General features: G+C 35.1%; 2 protein-coding genes across 5 annotated transcripts; both read right to left on the minus strand.

Moving 5' to 3' along the window:
• Positions 1-1,090: 1,090 nt before the first annotated feature.
• LOC115921973 (regulatory protein zeste-like) lies at positions 1,091-6,838 on the minus strand. 3 transcript variants are annotated; one of them, XM_030980154.1, is made up of 5 exons: positions 6,560-6,838; positions 4,465-4,566; positions 3,229-3,356; positions 2,679-2,797; positions 1,091-1,707 (listed from the first exon to the last, which is right to left on the minus strand). In XM_030980154.1, exons 4-5 carry the CDS (start codon positions 2,757-2,759, stop codon positions 1,420-1,422), a joined length of 369 nt encoding a protein of 122 aa, XP_030836014.1. In that variant the 5' UTR covers positions 2,760-2,797; positions 3,229-3,356; positions 4,465-4,566; positions 6,560-6,838; the 3' UTR covers positions 1,091-1,419. The 3 variants fall into 3 exon arrangements, with proteins under 3 accessions (XP_030836014.1, XP_030836013.1, XP_030836015.1); XM_030980153.1 differs by lacking the exon at positions 6,560-6,838 and adding an exon at positions 6,082-6,358; XM_030980155.1 differs by lacking the exons at positions 3,229-3,356; positions 6,560-6,838 and adding an exon at positions 6,082-6,358.
• Positions 6,839-9,401: 2,563 nt separating this feature from the next.
• On the minus strand, positions 9,402-16,009 carry LOC115917940 (leptin receptor gene-related protein-like). Of its 2 annotated transcripts, XM_030980158.1 has the most exons (6): positions 15,745-16,009; positions 14,650-14,727; positions 13,433-13,625; positions 12,724-12,831; positions 11,208-11,251; positions 9,402-10,650 (listed from the first exon to the last, which is right to left on the minus strand). In XM_030980158.1, exons 1-5 carry the CDS (start codon positions 15,777-15,779, stop codon positions 11,243-11,245), a joined length of 423 nt encoding a protein of 140 aa, XP_030836018.1. In that variant the 5' UTR covers positions 15,780-16,009; the 3' UTR covers positions 9,402-10,650; positions 11,208-11,242. The 2 variants fall into 2 exon arrangements, with proteins under 2 accessions (XP_030836018.1, XP_030836017.1); XM_030980157.1 differs by lacking the exon at positions 11,208-11,251 and having other exon boundaries at positions 15,745-15,999.
• Between the last annotated feature and the right edge of the window lie 4,256 nt (positions 16,010-20,265).

Below are 20,265 nucleotides of genomic sequence, written 5' to 3' on the forward strand. Positions count from 1 at the left end.
TTCTTTTATAAAGAGAGTTTCTGTTCAACATACTTCCAATTTCTGTATATAATCAACCGAATCATTGGAACTTTTTCGGCGCGTTTGCCAATCAGCAAAATATTGTTATGATATACTCTATCATCAAGATTTTGTTTTTAAATCTCGTTTTCCTATTCCCCCTTCTTCTCCCTGTTTTGATTAAAACATCCTACAATGTACCATTTGTACATTGTGTATTTTCCATAATTATTATTTTCTGGTGATTTGTGTATTTTTGTGTCAATTTTTATAAATTTTCCATCTGTTTCATGTCTGTCGTTATTTTATGTTTGTACAGGGGGGCGTTTCATCAAACATTTAGTCGGGGGTTTTCACCGACTAATATCATTTTCACCGACAAATTCATCATCACCGACTAATTTCCATTTCATGAAATTTTGTCGGTGGAAAACACCGACAAATTTCTGTAAGTCACCGACTAATTTCAATAATTTAGTCGGTTGCCTTGGACCTCCCGACAAAGTCAATTTACACCGACTAATTACTCTCAACAACCAAAAAGACACCAAAAAGGGCAAAATGGCAGCAATCATGAATATCCTAGGGGTTGCTGCCCTCGGTAGAGAGTGTGTTTTCCGGGACCGTACAAATCTAGAGTCGATGCAGCTATGTTATAAAAATACAGATTTACTAGGGAAGGAGTGTTATACATGATAAATGAGTTAAACGACGAGTTAGAGCATGCCACAAAGAGGAGCAAGGATCTATCTGCCCATCTGCAAGTCTTTGTAGCTTTGAGATCTTTTTTGTGTGACAATAGAATGGTGACGCAAGTCATATGCGGAAAGAAAAACCAAGTAAGTATTGCCTTTTTTTTCCTGAAATGAACTGACTTGAGCTTGAAGTTCTATGAAAAGTAGACCCAATACCATCGCAATGTACAAAATTGTTTGTTTGATTTTTTTTTTAAATTGGGACCTAAAATTGTATTCCATTCTTTCATTCAGTTTAATTTAGATAACAAAGGTGAATGAATGGGGTCTAACGATAAGACTAAGCGTGTAGATTCAGACTCCACATTCACCCAACTTTATTACCTTTTTTTTTGTTTTGGTAGAGACAACGAAATTAAAATAAACACACAACAACAGCTGAAATTAATGTTAAAGGGCCTTCTCAATTGAACGGAATTTATTAATAAAATAAAATCAGAATGACATTTGTTGTGTCAATTTTCCATCAATTTTCAAAGAACAAACTACTTAATCTAGATCAATAGATCTATACCTTGAGATCTACTTAAACTACTGAGAGAAAAAAAAACCTCAAAGGTTGAAAAATGCAGTTAAAATGATGAAGAAAATTTACAGTTCATTTTCTAGTATTGATTTCTGTATCTTATCATTACTTGCTATTTTTCCTTTTAAACCTCAATTTTTATATTACAAATATCTCCCTCTCAATCTCCAACAGCTCCAGCTGTCCATCAACTGTGCATTTTCTTTGTTGTCCATGTTGTCGACGTTGCTGCTGCCATCTCTGTTGTTGTCCAGGTTGCTGCTGCTGGTGCTGCGCTGATGCTGTTGCTGCTGCTGTTGATGTTGTTGTTGCTGCTGCTGTTGCTGCTGTTGTTGTTGCTGCTGTTGTTGCAGCTGCTGTTGTTGGTTGTTGCTGCTGAGTCTCTGGAAAATGTTGGTTCTCTTGATGCTGTTTTGATTCAATCAACTGCAATTGAAATTCATATTTATAATGCTATTATCATCTTATGAAAAACATTAATATATTAAATAATTGTTATTGTTTATGGATTGTAATTTTAGTGGTGTTAGTGGTATAAGTACTGCTATTATCACTTCCCCTATCATTGTCATTGTTAATCATTGATTTTATATTACTTGTCTTTTTCTGGATCTCCTTATATATTCATTAAAAGAATACATTCCAATCAATTTAGACTAAGTGATTGTCTTTCTGCAAATCTTCCAGAGTTCCTTACTTGAAAACTGAAATAAAATGAACAAGTCAGGTAACTACATAGTTGTATATATATAAAAAATAAAAAATAAATAAAAATAAAATGCTTTTCCAATATAGGCCCATCTATTCTTACGAACAGTGAAATGCAAACATGATACTTATGTGATTATTTCATCATGACTTGAGCAGAGTAGAATGTATTAATGTCAAAGAATCTCATTTGCAGAAAAGCATTAAATTTGTTTAGTGATGAAGTAGAGACATGTCAATGTGTGCCAAATTGAGCAGTATGCATCGTAAATTTCCGACATACCAGTGAGTGATGAAAAAACAAACTTGTTTTAACTTAAATATTTCTTTGATAGATATCTAGCTGTTAAACATATTAAAAAGCAGTGAGGAATTCTCAATACTTGGTGTCCAATTTCTATTAGAACTATGTTTAGCACTTGACATGTCATACTGCTTTACTTTGCATGATCATCAAGTGATATATACATCTATTGCATAAATTATCATATTTAATGATAAAAAAAGACATTAAATGATTAAATAAAAAGTAATAATGGATTTAGGTTCTTAGCACACTTATCAATGTCTGTGTGGCGATTGGTCAAGTCACACAACTGATGGGGGGGGGGGCAGTGCAGGAATGGTTAATGAAAACATGAATGCAGTTGGAAAGCCTGGAAATTTATAATAAAGAATGTTCAACTCACCAAGGACATTCCATTTCCGGCTTCGGCTTCACTACCATAGCAGCCCTGGATTGGTTGTGCTGGCAGTGCCTCCAGCACCATCTAGTGATGGTCATGACATTTTGGCTGGGGTCCACCACCTCATAAAATCAATAATATTGGGATTGCTTTCATTATTTCACACTTACCATTTCTCACTTACCATTTCTCAAATAGGTATATTCACAGAAAAGGCAACATTTTACCTCCAGTGGTTCTTTTTTTTTTCTGAGGGGGTCTGAATTTGTTGGTATAGTGATCCAATATATAATAAAATATATATTTATAATTGATATATTTATCTCTAATTGTGTGTTTTTAATGTGGACCCATCACAAAACTTTCAAATTTATATATTATTATGTATGCTTTATTTACGTCATAGCAAGGTTGTTGTGTTGGCTGTCCAAAGGAAAGAACTGAATGATGCATTCTTGAACAATAACAATATCAATAGTTTCACGTCAATAAATAAATGTATCTGTTTCTTTCCCCGTTTATTAAAAACATTGTAATATTCACTATGAATTACCAGTCGATTGTGCTTTGCTCCTATATTGTTGGGCACAAGAGGCCACCGCTATGAGGTAAGGGGCAGAACATCAAGACTGGAACCTCAAGGCACCCCATCTCTCCACAGGAAACCCTCCTTCTCAATCTCTGGAAGAGAATTATAAACATTTCAATAAATATTAACCAAATATGTAAGAAAATACAAATAAAATAGCAATGTCTAAGAGTTTAGTTGTCTTTAATATTTACTTTTCAGCAAAATTTGAAAGTCAATTTTTTTGCTTTTTGCTCGCCATTCCTTTTCATGTAATGGACCCTCCCCCTCCCCCCCCCCCCTTCTACAAAAGCTTCAAATGTTAATTCTAAAAAGAGATATATTGGAGGTTAACCCTATCTAGCCCGAGCTATTTTGAAACTGCATAGCCCGGGGGGGGGGGGGGGGGGGGGGGGGGACTGTGAAGGCCTCCCCCTATGATCTCGGCCGTTGAACGGCCAATCGCTGCAAAAAATTGCATGCATGTCAAGTGAAGTGTAATTTATATTACTATGGTTATTTAAATTTTGGAAAATTTTGAAAAAATGGGAAGAGCTAGGTTATCCCTTATGTTATTCATTCTATTGATTTGATAATTTCTTATATACAGTGTATTTCTTTCTTTTTTTTAATTTATGTATTTTTTTTTTTTTTTTCTATTCTAACTATATAATTTGAATATTTGAACCCCCCCCCCCCCCCCGCAAAAAAAAAAACAACAAACAAACACCTAAACTATAAACAAAACCAAATAACCGATGTTTTATCTCTTTTTTTGAAAAAAATGAGATATGTTTTGTATTTAAATCATGAAAATGAGTGATTTTCGGGCTGATATGCAAAGACAAAAGGTCACGTGACTTGGTAACGTTAGGTCCGATTTTCAAAAAAATTATTTCTAAAGATGCGCAAGACTTGAAAAAAAAAGTCACAAAATTTCAGTGCAAGATTCTTTGGTGTTAACAAATTATGATCGCAAAAAATGTAGAGGGGGGGGGGGGGGGGCTAGATAGGGTTAAAATTACACTTTAAATAAACACTACAGCAACTTTTTAGTAGAGATGTTGATGCATACATAGCCACCCCCTTAAAAGGATACTTCTCAAACCAGCCCTTTGCATCCCCCTCCAACTTGACCTCACTCATTTCAAAATTTCCTTTTACTTGAGAAAACTAAACAGATCCAAGTTATAAGATCCAAGGTAAATATGTTTACCGTACCTTCTCTTGTGGTGGTCTGTTCTCTCCAGGACATTTTGTTTCAAGCACATACTCAAAGAAGACAAGCATTTGGTACTGCAACAAGTCGCTCTGTAAATTTACCTGTAAAAAAGAGAGGGAGAATTTGATTTAGAATTTTTTTAAATGAGCATTAATATGAACATTGATGAGCATTTGCAGAATTAACTGTGCTATTGTAATTTGTATTTTCTCTTTACTTAAAAAGCCCCCTTTCATATATCTACCATTGAAATTTATGCTAAATTTCTTGATCTCAGATAGATCATATGATCTAGATCGATGTCTTGTAAGTTGTAGTTAAACTGTTTATTCTGTCAAATTGAGAAAATGCAAAATAAACATGGATCTAGCTAGTATGAGTAGACTATGACAGAGTCAGAAAACTTAATCATGTTCACGACAAAAATAATTTCAGATCGAGATAGAGTCTTTAGAGGCAAAGCCAACAAAGAAATTAAAGATAAACTTTAGTACTGGTAATGCGATTGCATTGTGAAAGAAAAGGTGTGGAAAGGATCAGAAACAGTTGATCATGTAGCATGTAAGTATTGGTGTGCACTGCAAGGTTCTGGAGTCATCAAAATCATAATAAATTTGACCGAGTCTTGGTAAATTAACACACACTGTACACAGAAAGCTATATATGGGACAGCACACATGGTGTCGGGGCTAGTACTACCTTGATTTCCTTGTCTTTTTATGCTCATTACTCAGCCAGTACACATTTTCTTCCAAAATTGTTTGGCACATGTCATTTATTTGTAATCTTGAACATTCAGTGCAAGTTTCGTTTGATTCTGTGAGAATTAATTTTCTTTTTACCAGAACTGGAGTTTATCTTTAAGAAACACAAAGGTACCACATCCACTACAGTCCTAGGCTAGGCTAGCCTCTTGTCGATGGCCCTAGCGCTGTCGAAGTCCATAAATTCTGGCGAGCACTTCTGTTTATCTGGCGAGCGAAGCGAGCCAGAAATTACGGACTCCAACAACGCTAGGGCCATTGACAAGAGGCTAGATCTAGACTGAATAATTTGGGGGATACTAGTAGTAGACCCCTAGTAGATCTCCTAGATTTAGATTTAGATTTTATTTTTAGGCTTAGATCTAGATCTAGACCTAGATCTAGACTTAGATCTAGCCTAGGCCTATCAATTATCATCTTTTTCATCAACAACCAGGCATGACAACGTGTGTTAAAGTTAGATGGCTACGAGTATAGCCTAGTGAAATCTACTACTAGTACTAGACATTGTTTGTGTTCTTGCAGTTTATTGCAGTTTCGATACTTAGGTTGCAATAAAACTGAAATTTTCGGTTAGTAAACCCGACAGCCAACTCAGCTCAGCTCCGGATACAGCACAGTAGAGGCTGCTGCAAAAAGGCCCGGCACTAGCCCGGGCGCTACACGCAGCTTTCGCCTTTGACTCGTGCCCACTGCACTAGCGCATGAAACTGGTCAATCACTCGCACACGAGCTCTCATAATTAGTCTTTGTTTAACCGCCGAAAAAAGTATTCAAAAATCAAAAAGCACATAGATGTCGAGTTAAGAATTTTGTTCTTCGTATTAGGGAATAAATATGACTTGTACTTACGGGATTTCTACGAAAAACCATTTCGGCATAGAAGTTGGGTTCATTGTATGATGATTGTCGCAGACGACGGTGAAGCGAAATAAAGAGGGTGGGCGTGGCCTAATTAGTCAGAAGGCTCGTCCCACTCGATTGAAGATTAAAAGTCCGCTGACAATTTGTCAGAGCTTGTTATAGAGCTTCGTGAAACGGTTTTTAGTCAGCGCTGACCATTTGTCAGCGCTGACAGATTTAGTCAGCGCTGACAGTTTTCCGCCGACAAATGTTGATGAAACACCCCCCCGGGCGCTACACGCAGCTTTCGCCTTTGACTCGTGCCCACTGCACTAGCGCATGAAACTGGTCAATCACTCGCACACGAGCTCTCATAATTAGTCTTTGTTTAACCGCCGAAAAAAGTATTCAAAAATCAAAAAGCACATAGATGTCGAGTTAAGAATTTTGTTCTTCGTATTAGGGAATAAATATGACTTGTACTTACGGGATTTCTACGAAAAACCATTTCGGCATAGAAGTTGGGTTCATTGTATGATGATTGTCGCAGACGACGGTGAAGCGAAATAAAGAGGGTGGGCGTGGCCTAATTAGTCAGAATTCTCGTCCCACTCGATTGAAGATTAAAAGTCCGCTGACAATTTGTCAGAGCTTGTTATAGAGCTTCGTGAAACGGTTTTTAGTCAGCGCTGACCATTTGTCAGCGCTGACAGATTTAGTCAGCGCTGACAGTTTTCCGCCGACAAATGTTGATGAAACACCCCCCAGGATGTGTTTATGAAGTAGTATTCTTTATAACTCAACGTAGGGCCTACCTATGAATTATCAATACATAAATTAATGAATGATAATAAGTTAAACACGAAATAATGCACTGTTCAAACAGGCCTGTATCACAGAACCGAAAAATACAAATTGTCTTGTTCTGTGGCCTGTATACGTCTTAACGATGTACATTACGGACAATGAGGACGCTATTCTCTTTTCATTTATGGATAACTGATGAACAATAACTGGTTTGCCATTTTTTAATGAAAGAAAGATACTCACTGAGAAATATATTTTTTTCGTTGTTAGCTACTAAACCTCGTCTTGGATTGTTCAAATTTGGTTCTTGTTTAGCAATGTGCATCATTATGAAAGCATGACAGTGTTATTCCATTTTTGTTTCCTAATATTTTAATTTACTCATAATTCAAACCATTCCCTATCTATCTGCATTATAATTTAGTTGAGATCCCCCCCTCTCTCTCTCTCTCTCTCTCTCTCTCTGCCTCCTCCCCTGGACTCATCCAATTATTGCGTTCTCTCTTTTTTTCTCTCTCTGATTTTTTAAAGGTATGGGTTCGATAAGGACAAGATCCCCTCCACCTTTTCACCCCACAAATTGCAAAAAAAAAGACATAATTTGCCAAATAACATGCTACAAACAAAAAAAACAGTTCATAATTACAAGTAAATATATTGCAGAAATCCATCTAGTTTCAGAATGCAGTCCTTGTTAAATTCATCTGGTGAAACTCCAATCGGAAATAAAACAAACACAACTTGCAATGCAACAGGTGAATTGTGTTATAAATCTACCACAAATTTAATGAACTTCTATTACACAGCTGACATTACAAAGAACCACATACATAAAACTGACATGAACAATAACTGACATCAATAATCTCTATTTTTACAGTTTTGATTTGTTATTTTGTACATAGTTGTAGATTCTACTAGATTATTTACAAGTGTGCAATACTGAGTATTTCATTACACAAAATGTATAATGTTTCGATCAAGCGCCATTTTGGGTCATGTTCCACTAAAAAATGAAAACAAATTATAAGATTTCTTGAAGAATAACAAATGTGAGTACATTGCATGTACAAATCCGAATGAAATAAACAAAAAGAACAAGAAAATATCAATGATTGGTTAAAAATTGTTGTGATAAGCTTTAAATTCTATGTGCCATACATGTGTTCGAAATGAGACTTCAGTATTGCAAAAGCAGTAATATTAGCTAAATTATGAACTTAGAAATACAAATCATTCTAATAAAATAACATTCCAGTCCTGCACATTTTGTTTGAGTAATAATATGATGTAAATAGCATTTTGCTTTATAGCAACTTAAGCTACCTCTTATGTATGAAACACTATAACATGAATGAAAAACATCCAACTGAATTTGATGTTCTGCATTCATTAAACATCATTTTTTAAATTGCAACTTTTTAGTATTCAACTACTGCCACTAGGCAAGCAAATCATCTTTAAATACAGATTAGCAGAATATATGATTTTCTAACACCAGAACATATTTCCTGCTGAGAGCTAGAAGGGCATTAACTCTTATATTTTTACACAGACTTAACCACCCTGCTATCTATAAACAGACAATATATAAAGCTCAATAAGTTGCAAAAGAAATCACACAAATGAAAAATAATTAGATATGCTTTCCAGAAAGCATAGGAAAGATATCAGAATATATAATAAGTATAATTACATGGGTTAGGCCTATATATAACAAGTAACCTCTTTCTTTAATACATATGATATCAGTCCATTTCTGAATACAGCGCACTATTCTTTTCAATGAGTATATAAGCATGAACTTTATAAGATGCATACCAGAAATATCAACATAATCAGCTTTAGCAAAGCACAGTATTGAGTGATCATATTTCTGCATCTAGTCTGTGAGGCTCTTTTGCACCATCCAAGGTCAAACCAGGCACTCACAAGTGGTCAAGTAGAACACAAAACCCTATGAAGAAATCCAAACTCCTTTACTCTGTAACCTCTATATTCAATGCCATTGATGAACTTTGTATTTGTGTGGTGAAGTCAGTGAAAGTGATAAATACAAAGAATAATGTAGGCGTTAATGATTGACCACAACTTTTTTCATTTGGCCGCACCGTTTTAAAAACAATATGAAAACATTTTACATGTCTTGTTTGTATAGGATAAATTTCTTCACAGGGTTACCTTTATGTGTTATACGCGACCCTAGTGAGTTCGTGGAGTGACCTTAGACAGTGCAAAAGCGTGATCACTAAATACAGTGCTTCTAACCGGTTCAACAATCCCAAAGCTTTCCAATTCTCATTTAATCCTAATTCAATCCATTTTGAAGTAAGTTCATAAACAATGTGAAAGTATACACTTTTACGTTACCACACTCCTCGTAGATGTACGATGGCTTTATTACATACATGTAGGCCACGGGGGCAGCATTTCACAAAACTGTCTAAAGTATAAGTCCACTGACATCCAATTGAAATGCATGTAAAGTCATTAACATGCGGTTCAATTGGATTTCAGTGAACTTGAACTTATGATGGTTTTGTGAAACGATGCCCTGGTTCTCATAGGCAATGTGTTGAAACCTTTTGGGCTTCAAACAGATGATATGTAAACCACCATTGTTAATGGTCTATAACAGGCAAGCCTTCACAATTGGCATTTTGGGGGGCCACAGTTACATATACATGAAATATGAATATTTTGTTTTCTTCTTCAATTTGTCGGCTGATTGAAACACATATAATTAATGTTTATGTATAAAAAAGGCTCAGACGTGTTTGATAACACATGCTCATGGTAAGAAACACACTTAATATAGAATACCCTTCAATTGTTGATTAAAATTGTGCAAATTCTGTATGTAGTATCAGGCTCTGCTTGCAAACAAAAAGAGGACAAAATGGGGTAGAAGTATCGTATTAAGAATAATTTACTCTCGACCTTTTTCATTTTCAGGCCATGCTTATTAAGTTACACGTAATATATCTTTTCAACAATAGGTTTCATTTAAACCTATCTGGCTGAAGCATTCAAATAGCAAATCTACATGTACATTCAACAGCAGAATCATAGCAAAGTAAGGAGATTGCAATGTTTTACACATAAATATATAAATTATCAGCATACTTTTTCTTGCCCTCCTGTATATATACATCACAGGATGACTGTAACAACTCTGGCAACAATTTACATTAATGTGAATATACATTTTGTACAATGATACATAAATATCTTGCCATGCCAATGAACAAAAGTCATAAATTAAGTGCCTACATGGTCATTTGCTGCATCATTTAATCCTACAAAACATTTATGGCAGTTAATGTTTGTCTTATATCATAAAAATTACACCAATTACAGTGGAGTTGTTCCATTTGGCAATATAGAACTGTGCCCTACTCTAACAAAAAGAAGCAAGGTTCATTCGATATATGTAATAATTTGAAGGAAACAATATCAAGGGATTAGAATGTTAAGAATTAACCAAGACATTCCTGTCCATCTCTTAATTTTTGATGATGCACAATTTGTGTAAAATATTTGTCAATTTCTTCATGATGTAAAAGTAGGGCAGAAGTATTATTTCCAATTAGAGCAAAGATTTATACGATTGCTTCTTGAAGCACAATCCTACATGTACACACAGTTTTCCATGTTTTAATGAGAATACAGTATAAGGTTATTCAGGTTTGGCTTCGAGGGCTTGGGGACGCCGAACAGAAAATCCTTTCTTACAACAGTCAATGAATGCCCATGGATCTATATTAAGGACTGGATTGCACAGCAAAGAAGAAGGGAAAAAGATAGAATAATTCAAGTTTATGCCACTGCTTTGGTGAGAATTATAAAAAGGTTAAAAACATGCTTTAGCTTTGAATTGTGATTTCAAGTAGGATACAGATTTAAATGTAATATTTAATGTTGAAAATACATATTGAAATATCAGTCCATCCCATCTTCTTGGAAGCAAGATTAGATGAGTGGCAACAGTGTTATGGAATTCCTTCAATACATAGGTACATGCATAACAGTATTTACAATTCTATGTTTTTTTATGAAGAGAATTTATACTATTCTAAATCACAATGTAAATTGCTCATTGTTTTCCAATTAATACTGGAAAGTTTTTTCCATGCATTATTTCTATTTCTATTTCTATTATATTATAATTTGAATGCATGACTTCTTTCAAGTCATGTAGAAATGAAGAAAACAAAATATGCTGCCAATCTGAATAAGATTCAGCCTCTTTAAAATGAAATTGTCTTTCATGGTCTAGGGTAAAATTGCTAGACTACGCACATAGGTATTTCTTGTACAATACTAACCTTTTTGAAACAATTATTAGTGAACCAGCTATTTTTCACCAAGCCTTCAAATAGAGAATATCAACAAAAGATGAAGATTACATTGTGGGATGAGTCAAGAAAGGATTCACCGAATAAACAACAATGATCAAAATAATAATAATAATAAAATATCATAACAAATAATTATAAGTGGAATTAATAACAACGATAATAACTATGACTGATGCCTAGTTGAAATCACAAATTCTCGCTAGGGTAGCACAGCATTGCATGCGCATAACTCCTTAATTTTTGGGGGGCAAGTAAAATCGGTGCTCAGGCTACTGCTAAAGAATCTCCATAGTGTGCAGGTTCTATTGTGCAGCTTTCACCGATAGTTTAGCAATCCATGCAAGCATTCCATTCTACCACATTGGCCTAACGAGCAAGAGGCTGAAAGTAAATAATTTCCTTTTTCCCCCTTTCGATTAAAAATTCATTAATTTAAATAATGTACATAGTTTTGTATACAATCACTGGAGACAGACTTTTACATATCTTGTATCCAAATACTCTCAGTAATGTATATGTTTGGATTTGTTCCCCCTTGTTCTTTTATTTCTTCTCCGCTTGTGTTATTCTCATGTTATATATTGTATTATTTGTTAACTTTTATATATTTGTTTACCTTTGTATATTTTCAATGAAAGTATTGAATTCAGTGAACTTGAACTTGAAGATTATTCAATATCTGGCTACCATATGATCATTGGGCTTTCATCAAGGCAAGTACATTCGTTAAATCATAAATAACATAAACTAAATAAAGTTGAACAGAACAGGTTACATTGATTAAACATTGATCGCATCATGCTCCCTCCACCCTGCATGCCATTAGTCAACCCTCCAGTTACACTAGGATCAAATGCTATTTCTGACTGTTTTTAAATTATTTTTTTATTAAATCGTTGTTTAAATGCACTCCTTATACTTCATTGTGGAGCAAATTGTGAAATGAAAGAGCTACATGTATATCAGCTACTCTGTGGATTGGATTGGATGCTATTGACTTCATTGTAATAATGCATTGAGTAAGGGAAGGGTAAACCTTTTGCCTCACAAAGCCATAATTGCTTTAAATTAGGTGATAAATGCTATGAATGCCATTTCTTCCTATGGTAACCAATGAGTTAACTCTCTTGATAAAGTTGATATATATACACCATAAACAAAAGCATCATTTAATTATGTCCGTGATGGACTGTTGTTATATTGACCACAAACCCAAACAATAGCAAGATTATAGTATTCCGGCCCATGTTGCTGACATGTCTTAAGAGCAATAAGGGCGTTGAGTCTACATGAATTTGATTTGCATGTAAGCTACCGCCCTACTGGCTCTCCACAGACACAAATCATCATTGATATCACATATGGCATTCCTTTTAAAGATATTAATAGGGATTAATTAAATAAATGTGGGTGAAAAGAGGGTGAGGTGGGGTGCGGGTGAGGGTGCACAGAATAGGGTTAAGGATGGCGTAAATCACCACACCTGGAACTCAAAATCATCGTCTTGTCGGAATATTCTGAAGAAGATGAGAATAGTGATGAAGCTCCACGTGTTGCCAAATAGAACCAGAAGGAGGGCTTGGTATGTTAACTGTATCAAAGATATAAAAAAGGTGACAATATTCAGTTTTTTTTGTAGTACAACTGTGTTTCTTTGACTGGTAAATCAAAGACAAGATCACACTATCCACTCAAAACACATGGTATACCAGTATTGAATTTTATTGAAAGAAGTAGGATGTCGTTGAGCAATCAAAGCTGATGAAATATGATATTTTTCATCATTGCCTGTCAGAACCAAGTCCAAGGCTATATCCTACTGATGTGCTACTCAACAGTTCCCCAGGATATTCTGGTTTGGCAAAAAGCACACAAAATTGATAGACCTCGCTCTCCATAGATTGATTTAGGTAAACAAAACATAACTGAGTGTAGTGGTTATACTGGAACTGGCCCAAACACTTTACATCAATAATTGTCACTTATGTATCAAGATAAGTCTTGGTTTCTGATGTCTTTTCTTTTTATTTTGGACCCCGATACCCAAAGCTAAAAGAATATACTCAAAATTGGTTCTCCAGATACCAGGTCTTGACAAATTTTGACATCACTGTTGATTATGCAAATAATAAAAGAAAGTCTAAAGAACCTTCTATTATCCCAAACAAAATGGCTGATATTAGTTCACCTACCGTTCCAACGTGCATGAGGACCATGGGTAGACCATACGCTGACATCACGATGCCTGACGTCAAGAAAACACAGAGCTCTTGTAGCGCACTGCTGGTGGCACCGATGCTATCCGAGCTGGCTAGTCGCTTACTGATCAACATAGGGATTGGGCATAGAATATAGAATACCAGGACAAACATGGGCCACCATACTCTGTGGGAGTGAGGTAATGAGAGGAAAGCATGTCAAGTTTATTGCTCCACAATTCAAGTTTAGTTAAAGGTACTATGAAACAGTTAGTGTAGAATAAGTAGTTGAATTGTTCATAAATTTGGCCAATAATAACAGAAATCCCTGAAAGTATTACAAAGGTCGATTGAAGTTAAAAGGAAAGAGTCAAAGTTCACTTTGAACAGAAAGCATAAGAATTTTGTCAGTAAATGTACAGTGGTACAAATTGCCATACTCATGAATATTACCATTATTGGAGAAGTAAATTCCAGGGAATTCCATGCCATTATCACCATTCATATAATCTACCTGACGATCATGCTTTTTTTCTTCTTTTTTTCTGTTTTTTTCTTCTCTTTTTCGGAAGTTAAATAGAAATGGTAAATTCTGGTCTAGTCTTCTGATAGGTAAATGGCTCATGACTTCTGTTGATGTGTATGGGCCTCATATCATGAATTGGTTCATAAATACGAGGTCCAAATCTAAACATTTTAAAAATAATTTTTCATTATCCTGCAAAACTCAACTTCTAGATGCTCCAAACATCCTCTACTTTTGATGACATCCGTAACAATTTTCATGAACGTTATGCATTTTAACCAGAACTTTAATAGTGCATTTGCTCACATTATCATCAAGGTTTTCTCATATGCTTTTCACAGTTCTAGGATAATCATCCTCTGAACAATCACCCCCGGAAAATTACCCTCAGTCTTACCAAAGTGGGCTAGTTACACAAATAGTACAGGATTATTTAACACCCCAAAAATATTACAGGGCTAAGGATAGGGTTAAGAAACCTGAGTGCAAATATGCAAAGCATATTACAAAACTACCTCAAAACCTTTCAAAATATGATAATCCAATGATAATCACTTCTATATCAGACAGTACTCCCTAGAATCAAAGGATGTAATGTGATATACTGATACATGTACATGTAACGATAGCTATCAAAATCATTTAAAATTGTTCGCATTCTAATTTTTAGAGACTGTTTACTTACTGGCCAAAACCAGGAATTGCACATGCAAGTACAATCATAAGAATTCCCATAGATGCCGAGAAGGCCAACCCCACCAAGCTGTGAATGAGAAACATACAATACGAGTATTATAATTTAAATGCAGGAAAAGCAACATGGTCGACATTACATGTAGATTAAAAGCATATTTCAAACTTCTATTACAGGAAAATATTTGTAACATGGACTATATTTCAGATTGATATATTAAAAAAAATATGTGATTGTGAATCCTATTATTTATGAACCTTCCAATTTCACTGATCTTACTCTCCTCTTAAACAAATTTTGTGAAGAAGAACTGAAGCTACATGTAGAGCCCCTCAAGGCATCGAGTGTCAAATGTCTATTCAATTATTTGAAACATGGGAGTATTTAACATCACTAATTTAAATGGACTTATTATATTGGTTCATCTATTCATGACCATCAAGAATATACAAGAGATACAGAGTGATGTACAATGATAACAAATAATGAAGTATTCCTTTCCTGTAGCTCTCCTTTACCCTCTCCCCTTCTCGCCTTTGAATAATTTTACAGTGTAATGAGAATGAATTATTACAAATTTGGTTTGGCACATGCTCGTGCATGTACAGGTATACAATCCCTCGTATCTCAATATGCAAAGAATATATTCTTATATTACATTGACAAATAAAGCAACTGAATGTAGACTAAAACAATAATAAATAATGAAAGTTCCATTCCTCTTGTTTCCTTCTCCCTTCCCTCCATCACAATGTGCATGTAATGAGTCGATGTAAAAGTTATTTAAAATCTTTGCTTTGTATGGACAGGAAATAACACTCATGCACAAAAATGTACCGGTATACGCTGCCTTGTAATGAAGCATCTGAATATATATAAAAATATTGATAAATAAACAATATTTAAAAAAACTACCTCATAATGGAAACAACAACACTTAATGCAAACCATATGCAAGTTTTATCAGCAGTTAGTACAATAATAATAATGAATACTTGTAAACCACCATATCTATTTTGCAAAATGTTCAAAATGCTAAGAGAGTAAAATAAACCATGTCTACTATTTGAATAGAAATCTACTTACCCTTCAATTTGTCCACAATTGAAATTGCAATCCATGACAAGTTTGAGAAGAAAAATGAAAAGTGATGAAAGAAAAGGGAAAAACAAAACAAATCAACTGATTAGCAATCTGAAGGAAAAAAACAACACTCTAAGCCTACTTTAGCTGAAGTCTGTTCATGGACAGACAGATTGAGATCCTTTTATTATACATGTACAGTGTAGATTACACATTGGCTGAATCAAAGCTTTTCTGGCAATCTTCCACTGCCAACAAACAATGTACATTTAAAAGTACCAGGACACTTTAATGTGATTATGATTATCGTATTCCTGCTGTGTGCATAAATACATTGCACTGTTCAGCTGAAAAGAAATTAAGGCACATCGTGCACAAGGAGTCTATACTCTGTACATGTAGCTCTCATATATAAGTACAGGCATCAACTTCTTAAATTACCAATTTATTAAAATGTTATGCATATCAATTGTTGCTGGTACTCTGGTAGGCTCAATTGCAAGGGTTAATCAGGTAAAGTTATTTAGACTGTATGCACTTATCAAATGAGTCTGCAGATAATACACTACCTCTGCTTCCTCATCTTCTAAGGTTAAGTGGGTTTTAAATAGGGTCTTAACTATATACATGTAGCTCTACAATTTTCACATGTGAGACTTGGTTTCATTTCATAAGAGATACCGGTACATGTAACGAGTGTAGAATATCGAGCTCAACAACGGCAGTGAATTTTAGAGACAGTACACATATAAAGGGGATCCCTTATGTCTGTACACCTTAAGTTTCACTCGATCAAAATCAACAGTAGTTTTCTTAATGTATTTCCCTATTCCATATTGTATAGAACAAAGTCATTTTCTAGAGAAAAATGTGGTGGTGTAGTTTCAAGTTTTTTTTACATTGCAAAAATGAAGGCTCCTGTGTCTGCTCACTTGTTCACTTAACACGCAGTTCAAGATTTTGTTATGTGATAGATGACATTTCACTGCTTGTGCATAAAATTAGTAGATTTTTTAAAGACATTTCTCAATATTTTAATATTTCTTCTGAATAAGTATAGATAAGATAGAGACACACATTTTGTGTTGGTTACACGTTTTGTTTCATCAGAATTGCACTGTTACAAGCATGCGAAGACAAGGGCGCTTCATAGAAGTTACACAACTCTGTCTCTGACTATACAGTTAAAGCATCTGGGAATGACAGCCCACAAGCATGACAAGAGTTACCTGACCAATCAAAAGACTGCCTGCCCATTAGATCTCCCAAGAGCATATCCAGGACACCACCAATAACAAATCATACTAAATTTGTTCATACCCTGCTGCATAATGATGATGCTATTAATCTTAAGTTTAAATTTAAAAAAATGTTGTGATCAACAATCGTCAGCAGGATAACTGGCAATCTGCAGGAAAAAAATCACAGGCTCAAGCCTCAAACTTAAACTTAGTCAGAGCTCAACTTGTCTACATTTGGTCTAATACTAACAATAACAAGACTGAAAAATTTAAGTTTTGCTACACAAAAAAAACTATACAAAAGGCATACATTTTGTATGGCTTGTATTGAACACCCATGTTATCACATTTTGAGTACTTTTGTAGATACAAGTTATGTAATCTGGAAGTATAATGTCCACAGTTTGACACTTCGATTTTTACAGGCCAGTAAATCATAAATACTTTTGCGAGTACGCGACATGAATTTTTTCGTATTCAACCCTACATTTTACCATTTGGGAATAATCAAATCACAAGTGCTTTTTATTGAGACTAGTCATGACGTATTATGTATATTTCATTTATTTACTCATTTATTTATAGTTTATTACATTACATGTACTATTGGTTATCGTCAGTTTTTGGGTGGGCTAAGAACCGTAGCCGGATTTCCTCCTCCCATCCTTCACCAGGTCTGGCCACTAATTTTGAGACAGAGTCGCTTGTTATGAAGGCACCCAAAATCATGGCCGAAAAATCATGCAGGATTTTTTTTATTTTTGCTCTTTTTAGTGACCATTTGATTTACATTTATTTTCTTAACATCTGGGTCAAGTACTGTCACTGTTCGTACTTTTGATGGTATTTCAACGGTCAAATTATCCAACAATTTGTAGATTAGATAGCCTGTTCTACAAAAGTACTCAAATTCAAAACAGGAGTGATTGTTACAACATGTACGTACATGTACGGTGGTGTGACCATAGTTCGCGCGTGACCTAAGTTCGCCTTCTCCACAAATTGGTAAAATTTCAAAAATCTGATATCACCAATGGAAAGAGGAACATAAAATTACCCAGAGACAGAATTTTCTCTGGAATCGAGTGTGAAATTTTGAAAATATTGACAAAAGATCGGCACATTTTGCAGTCGTTTGCGTAAGTTCCAAAAAGTTATTAATTTAAGGGTCTGGAAATCTTCATTTTGAAAGCAGATATCCTCAAAGTGGTACCAACTGATTGTAAGGTATATTGCCTCGCAAATTATGAAATTACCATAATTTGAAAGAATCGCACTTCTTTATAAATTGGCTGTAAACCTGTGCCCACGTGCACAATGTAATTAAGGTCTTGTTGTTTTTACAACTTTTTTAGTTGCAGCGCACGCATATATCTAAATAAATTTGTGTAGAATATGAGAAATCATAGATTGAAATCACATTTTCTAATATTTTCAAAATCTCCGCGAACTTTGGACACCTGGGCCGGGCCTGGCCCCGACACTTTGACAGCAGGTCATTTTGTAAATAATCGATACGACCGATTATCTAGACCGAAAGTTTCATAAATACAGGCGAGTTGTTGTGACGAGACTTTCCTATGGCAAATGTAGGCCTAGACTAGATCTAGACCCATGTCAGTTTTATTCAAGAATTCCCCATACCAGACGGTTATTTACGTCTGTGACTGTGAGTGTGACTGCACTGCACTGTGTATGTTTGACTTTGCCGTGTTTATTTATTTTGTGACTTGCACTGTGCAGTTTCATCAAATTCATTTCAATCAGTACTTTTAACAATCCTTTATTTTGTAAATCACATTAAGATAGCACAGATTCAACTCATTTAAAGCAAAGAGTTACATTCATCGATTAACTTAAACACTTTAACCCCGAATTCAACTCATACAATTCACACCCAAGCACCCATTCCTTCATTGCAATACTCACTCGCTATTCCAGCCATCTTTATTTTCAATTTGTATAGGATATCCGTACCGTACCCGGAAGTGATTGTATTGCATTCATTGCATATGCACACTTTGATTGGCATATATCCGGATAACCGAGAAAAAATATCGCATTCGTACCGCTAGCTGAGTCAAATCACACGACATAACAAATGGGCGGGGCGAATGAGAGATGTTATAGATTCGTAGATTCATTCAACGTCCACCTGACAATGATTTGTGCATGCACAGAGGCGGCGGAGCGACTTCCAAAGTGGGAGGGGGGGGGGGCACAAACAAAAAAGGGCACCTTAAAAGGGAAATCTCAAAGCGATAATATACAATTTTTTAGACGTTGGTACATAGATCTACCCCTATATTATGATTACATTATCGGGGATGATTTCAATATTTGTTCTCTATATACATCATATAAGATATTGCTTAAGCATCATACTTTGCAGTTGAGTGTGATGGTCTGCAAATTCATTTGCGAGCGAGCAAAGCGAGCGAGGAAAATTTGTTAAGATTCGTAAGGTCGCAGTGCGAAAAATTACAACTTAAAAAGAGGAAAAACCCAATCCTGATGGGGATATAAGCACATTCTCATAACGGAAGACTTAAAAAGACCTTTGAAGTTACATGATTATAACATCTATATCTTCGATCAAGCGTAGCGAGCGAGCTTTGGGGGGAATTGCTCTTGGTCGCTTGAAATTAGGGGCACGTTTAATCAATGACGAGAGGAAATTAGGGGACACTTATCAAAAAGGTTAAGACACTTATTAGAAAAGAAAAAGAGTACGTGGCAAAGTACAAAGGCTAATCATCAGAGGTGAAAATGGGGCACTTCTTACACCTAAAGAAAGAGGCACCCATCAGATTTTGATAGGGACATTTGTAAAAAAGGGATAGGTTCCTTATTATAAAGGAAAAAGGGAAAAGGGGCACATATAATATATTATCATTGTAAAAAGGGTAGTTATCAGATGTGAAAAGGGGCACTTATCGCATCTAGAAAGGGGCACTGACCATACATGAAAAGAGGCACTTATGAGAATGAAAAAGGGGCACTAATGATAAAGGGAAATTTGCATGTGTTGAAAGGAAAGGGCACCGATCAGATTTTAATACTGGGCATTTTGTCGTGTTTGGGATTGGTGTGTTAAGTTATTGGAATATTGAGAGGTACATAAAATAAAGAGATGCTGAGACTTTCTTTGAAGTGTAATAATATGCAAGAGTTTAATTTATTATAACTCTAAAAACGATGAGTCACATAGTCCAGATTCACAAGTATATTTACAAGATGTAGAGTAGCCAAAGTATAGGTGTTGGCTTGGTGATGGTCTGAA

The sequence above is a fragment of the Strongylocentrotus purpuratus genome, unplaced genomic scaffold (assembly GCF_000002235.5).
Source record: "Strongylocentrotus purpuratus isolate Spur 01 unplaced genomic scaffold, Spur_5.0 spur5_contig_817, whole genome shotgun sequence".
Lineage (NCBI taxonomy): Eukaryota > Metazoa > Echinodermata > Echinoidea > Camarodonta > Strongylocentrotidae > Strongylocentrotus > Strongylocentrotus purpuratus.

Coding starts and splice junctions, on each gene's coding strand:
- LOC115921973 (XM_030980154.1), bottom strand. CDS start 2,759: ATGGTGCTGGAGGCACTGCCAGCACAACCAATCCAGGGCTGCTATGGT. Junction 1,708..2,678: donor CCGGAAATGGAATGTCCTTG/GTGAGTTGAACA, acceptor TTTCAATTGCAG/TTGATTGAATCAAAACAGCA.
- LOC115917940 (XM_030980157.1), bottom strand. CDS start 15,779: ATGGATTGCAATTTCAATTGTGGACAAATTGAAGG. Junction 14,728..15,744: donor AATTGTGGACAAATTGAAGG/GTAAGTAGATTT, acceptor TCTCATTCACAG/CTTGGTGGGGTTGGCCTTCT. Junction 12,832..13,432: donor TCCTCATGCACGTTGGAACG/GTAGGTGAACTA, acceptor TCTTTGATACAG/TTAACATACCAAGCCCTCCT.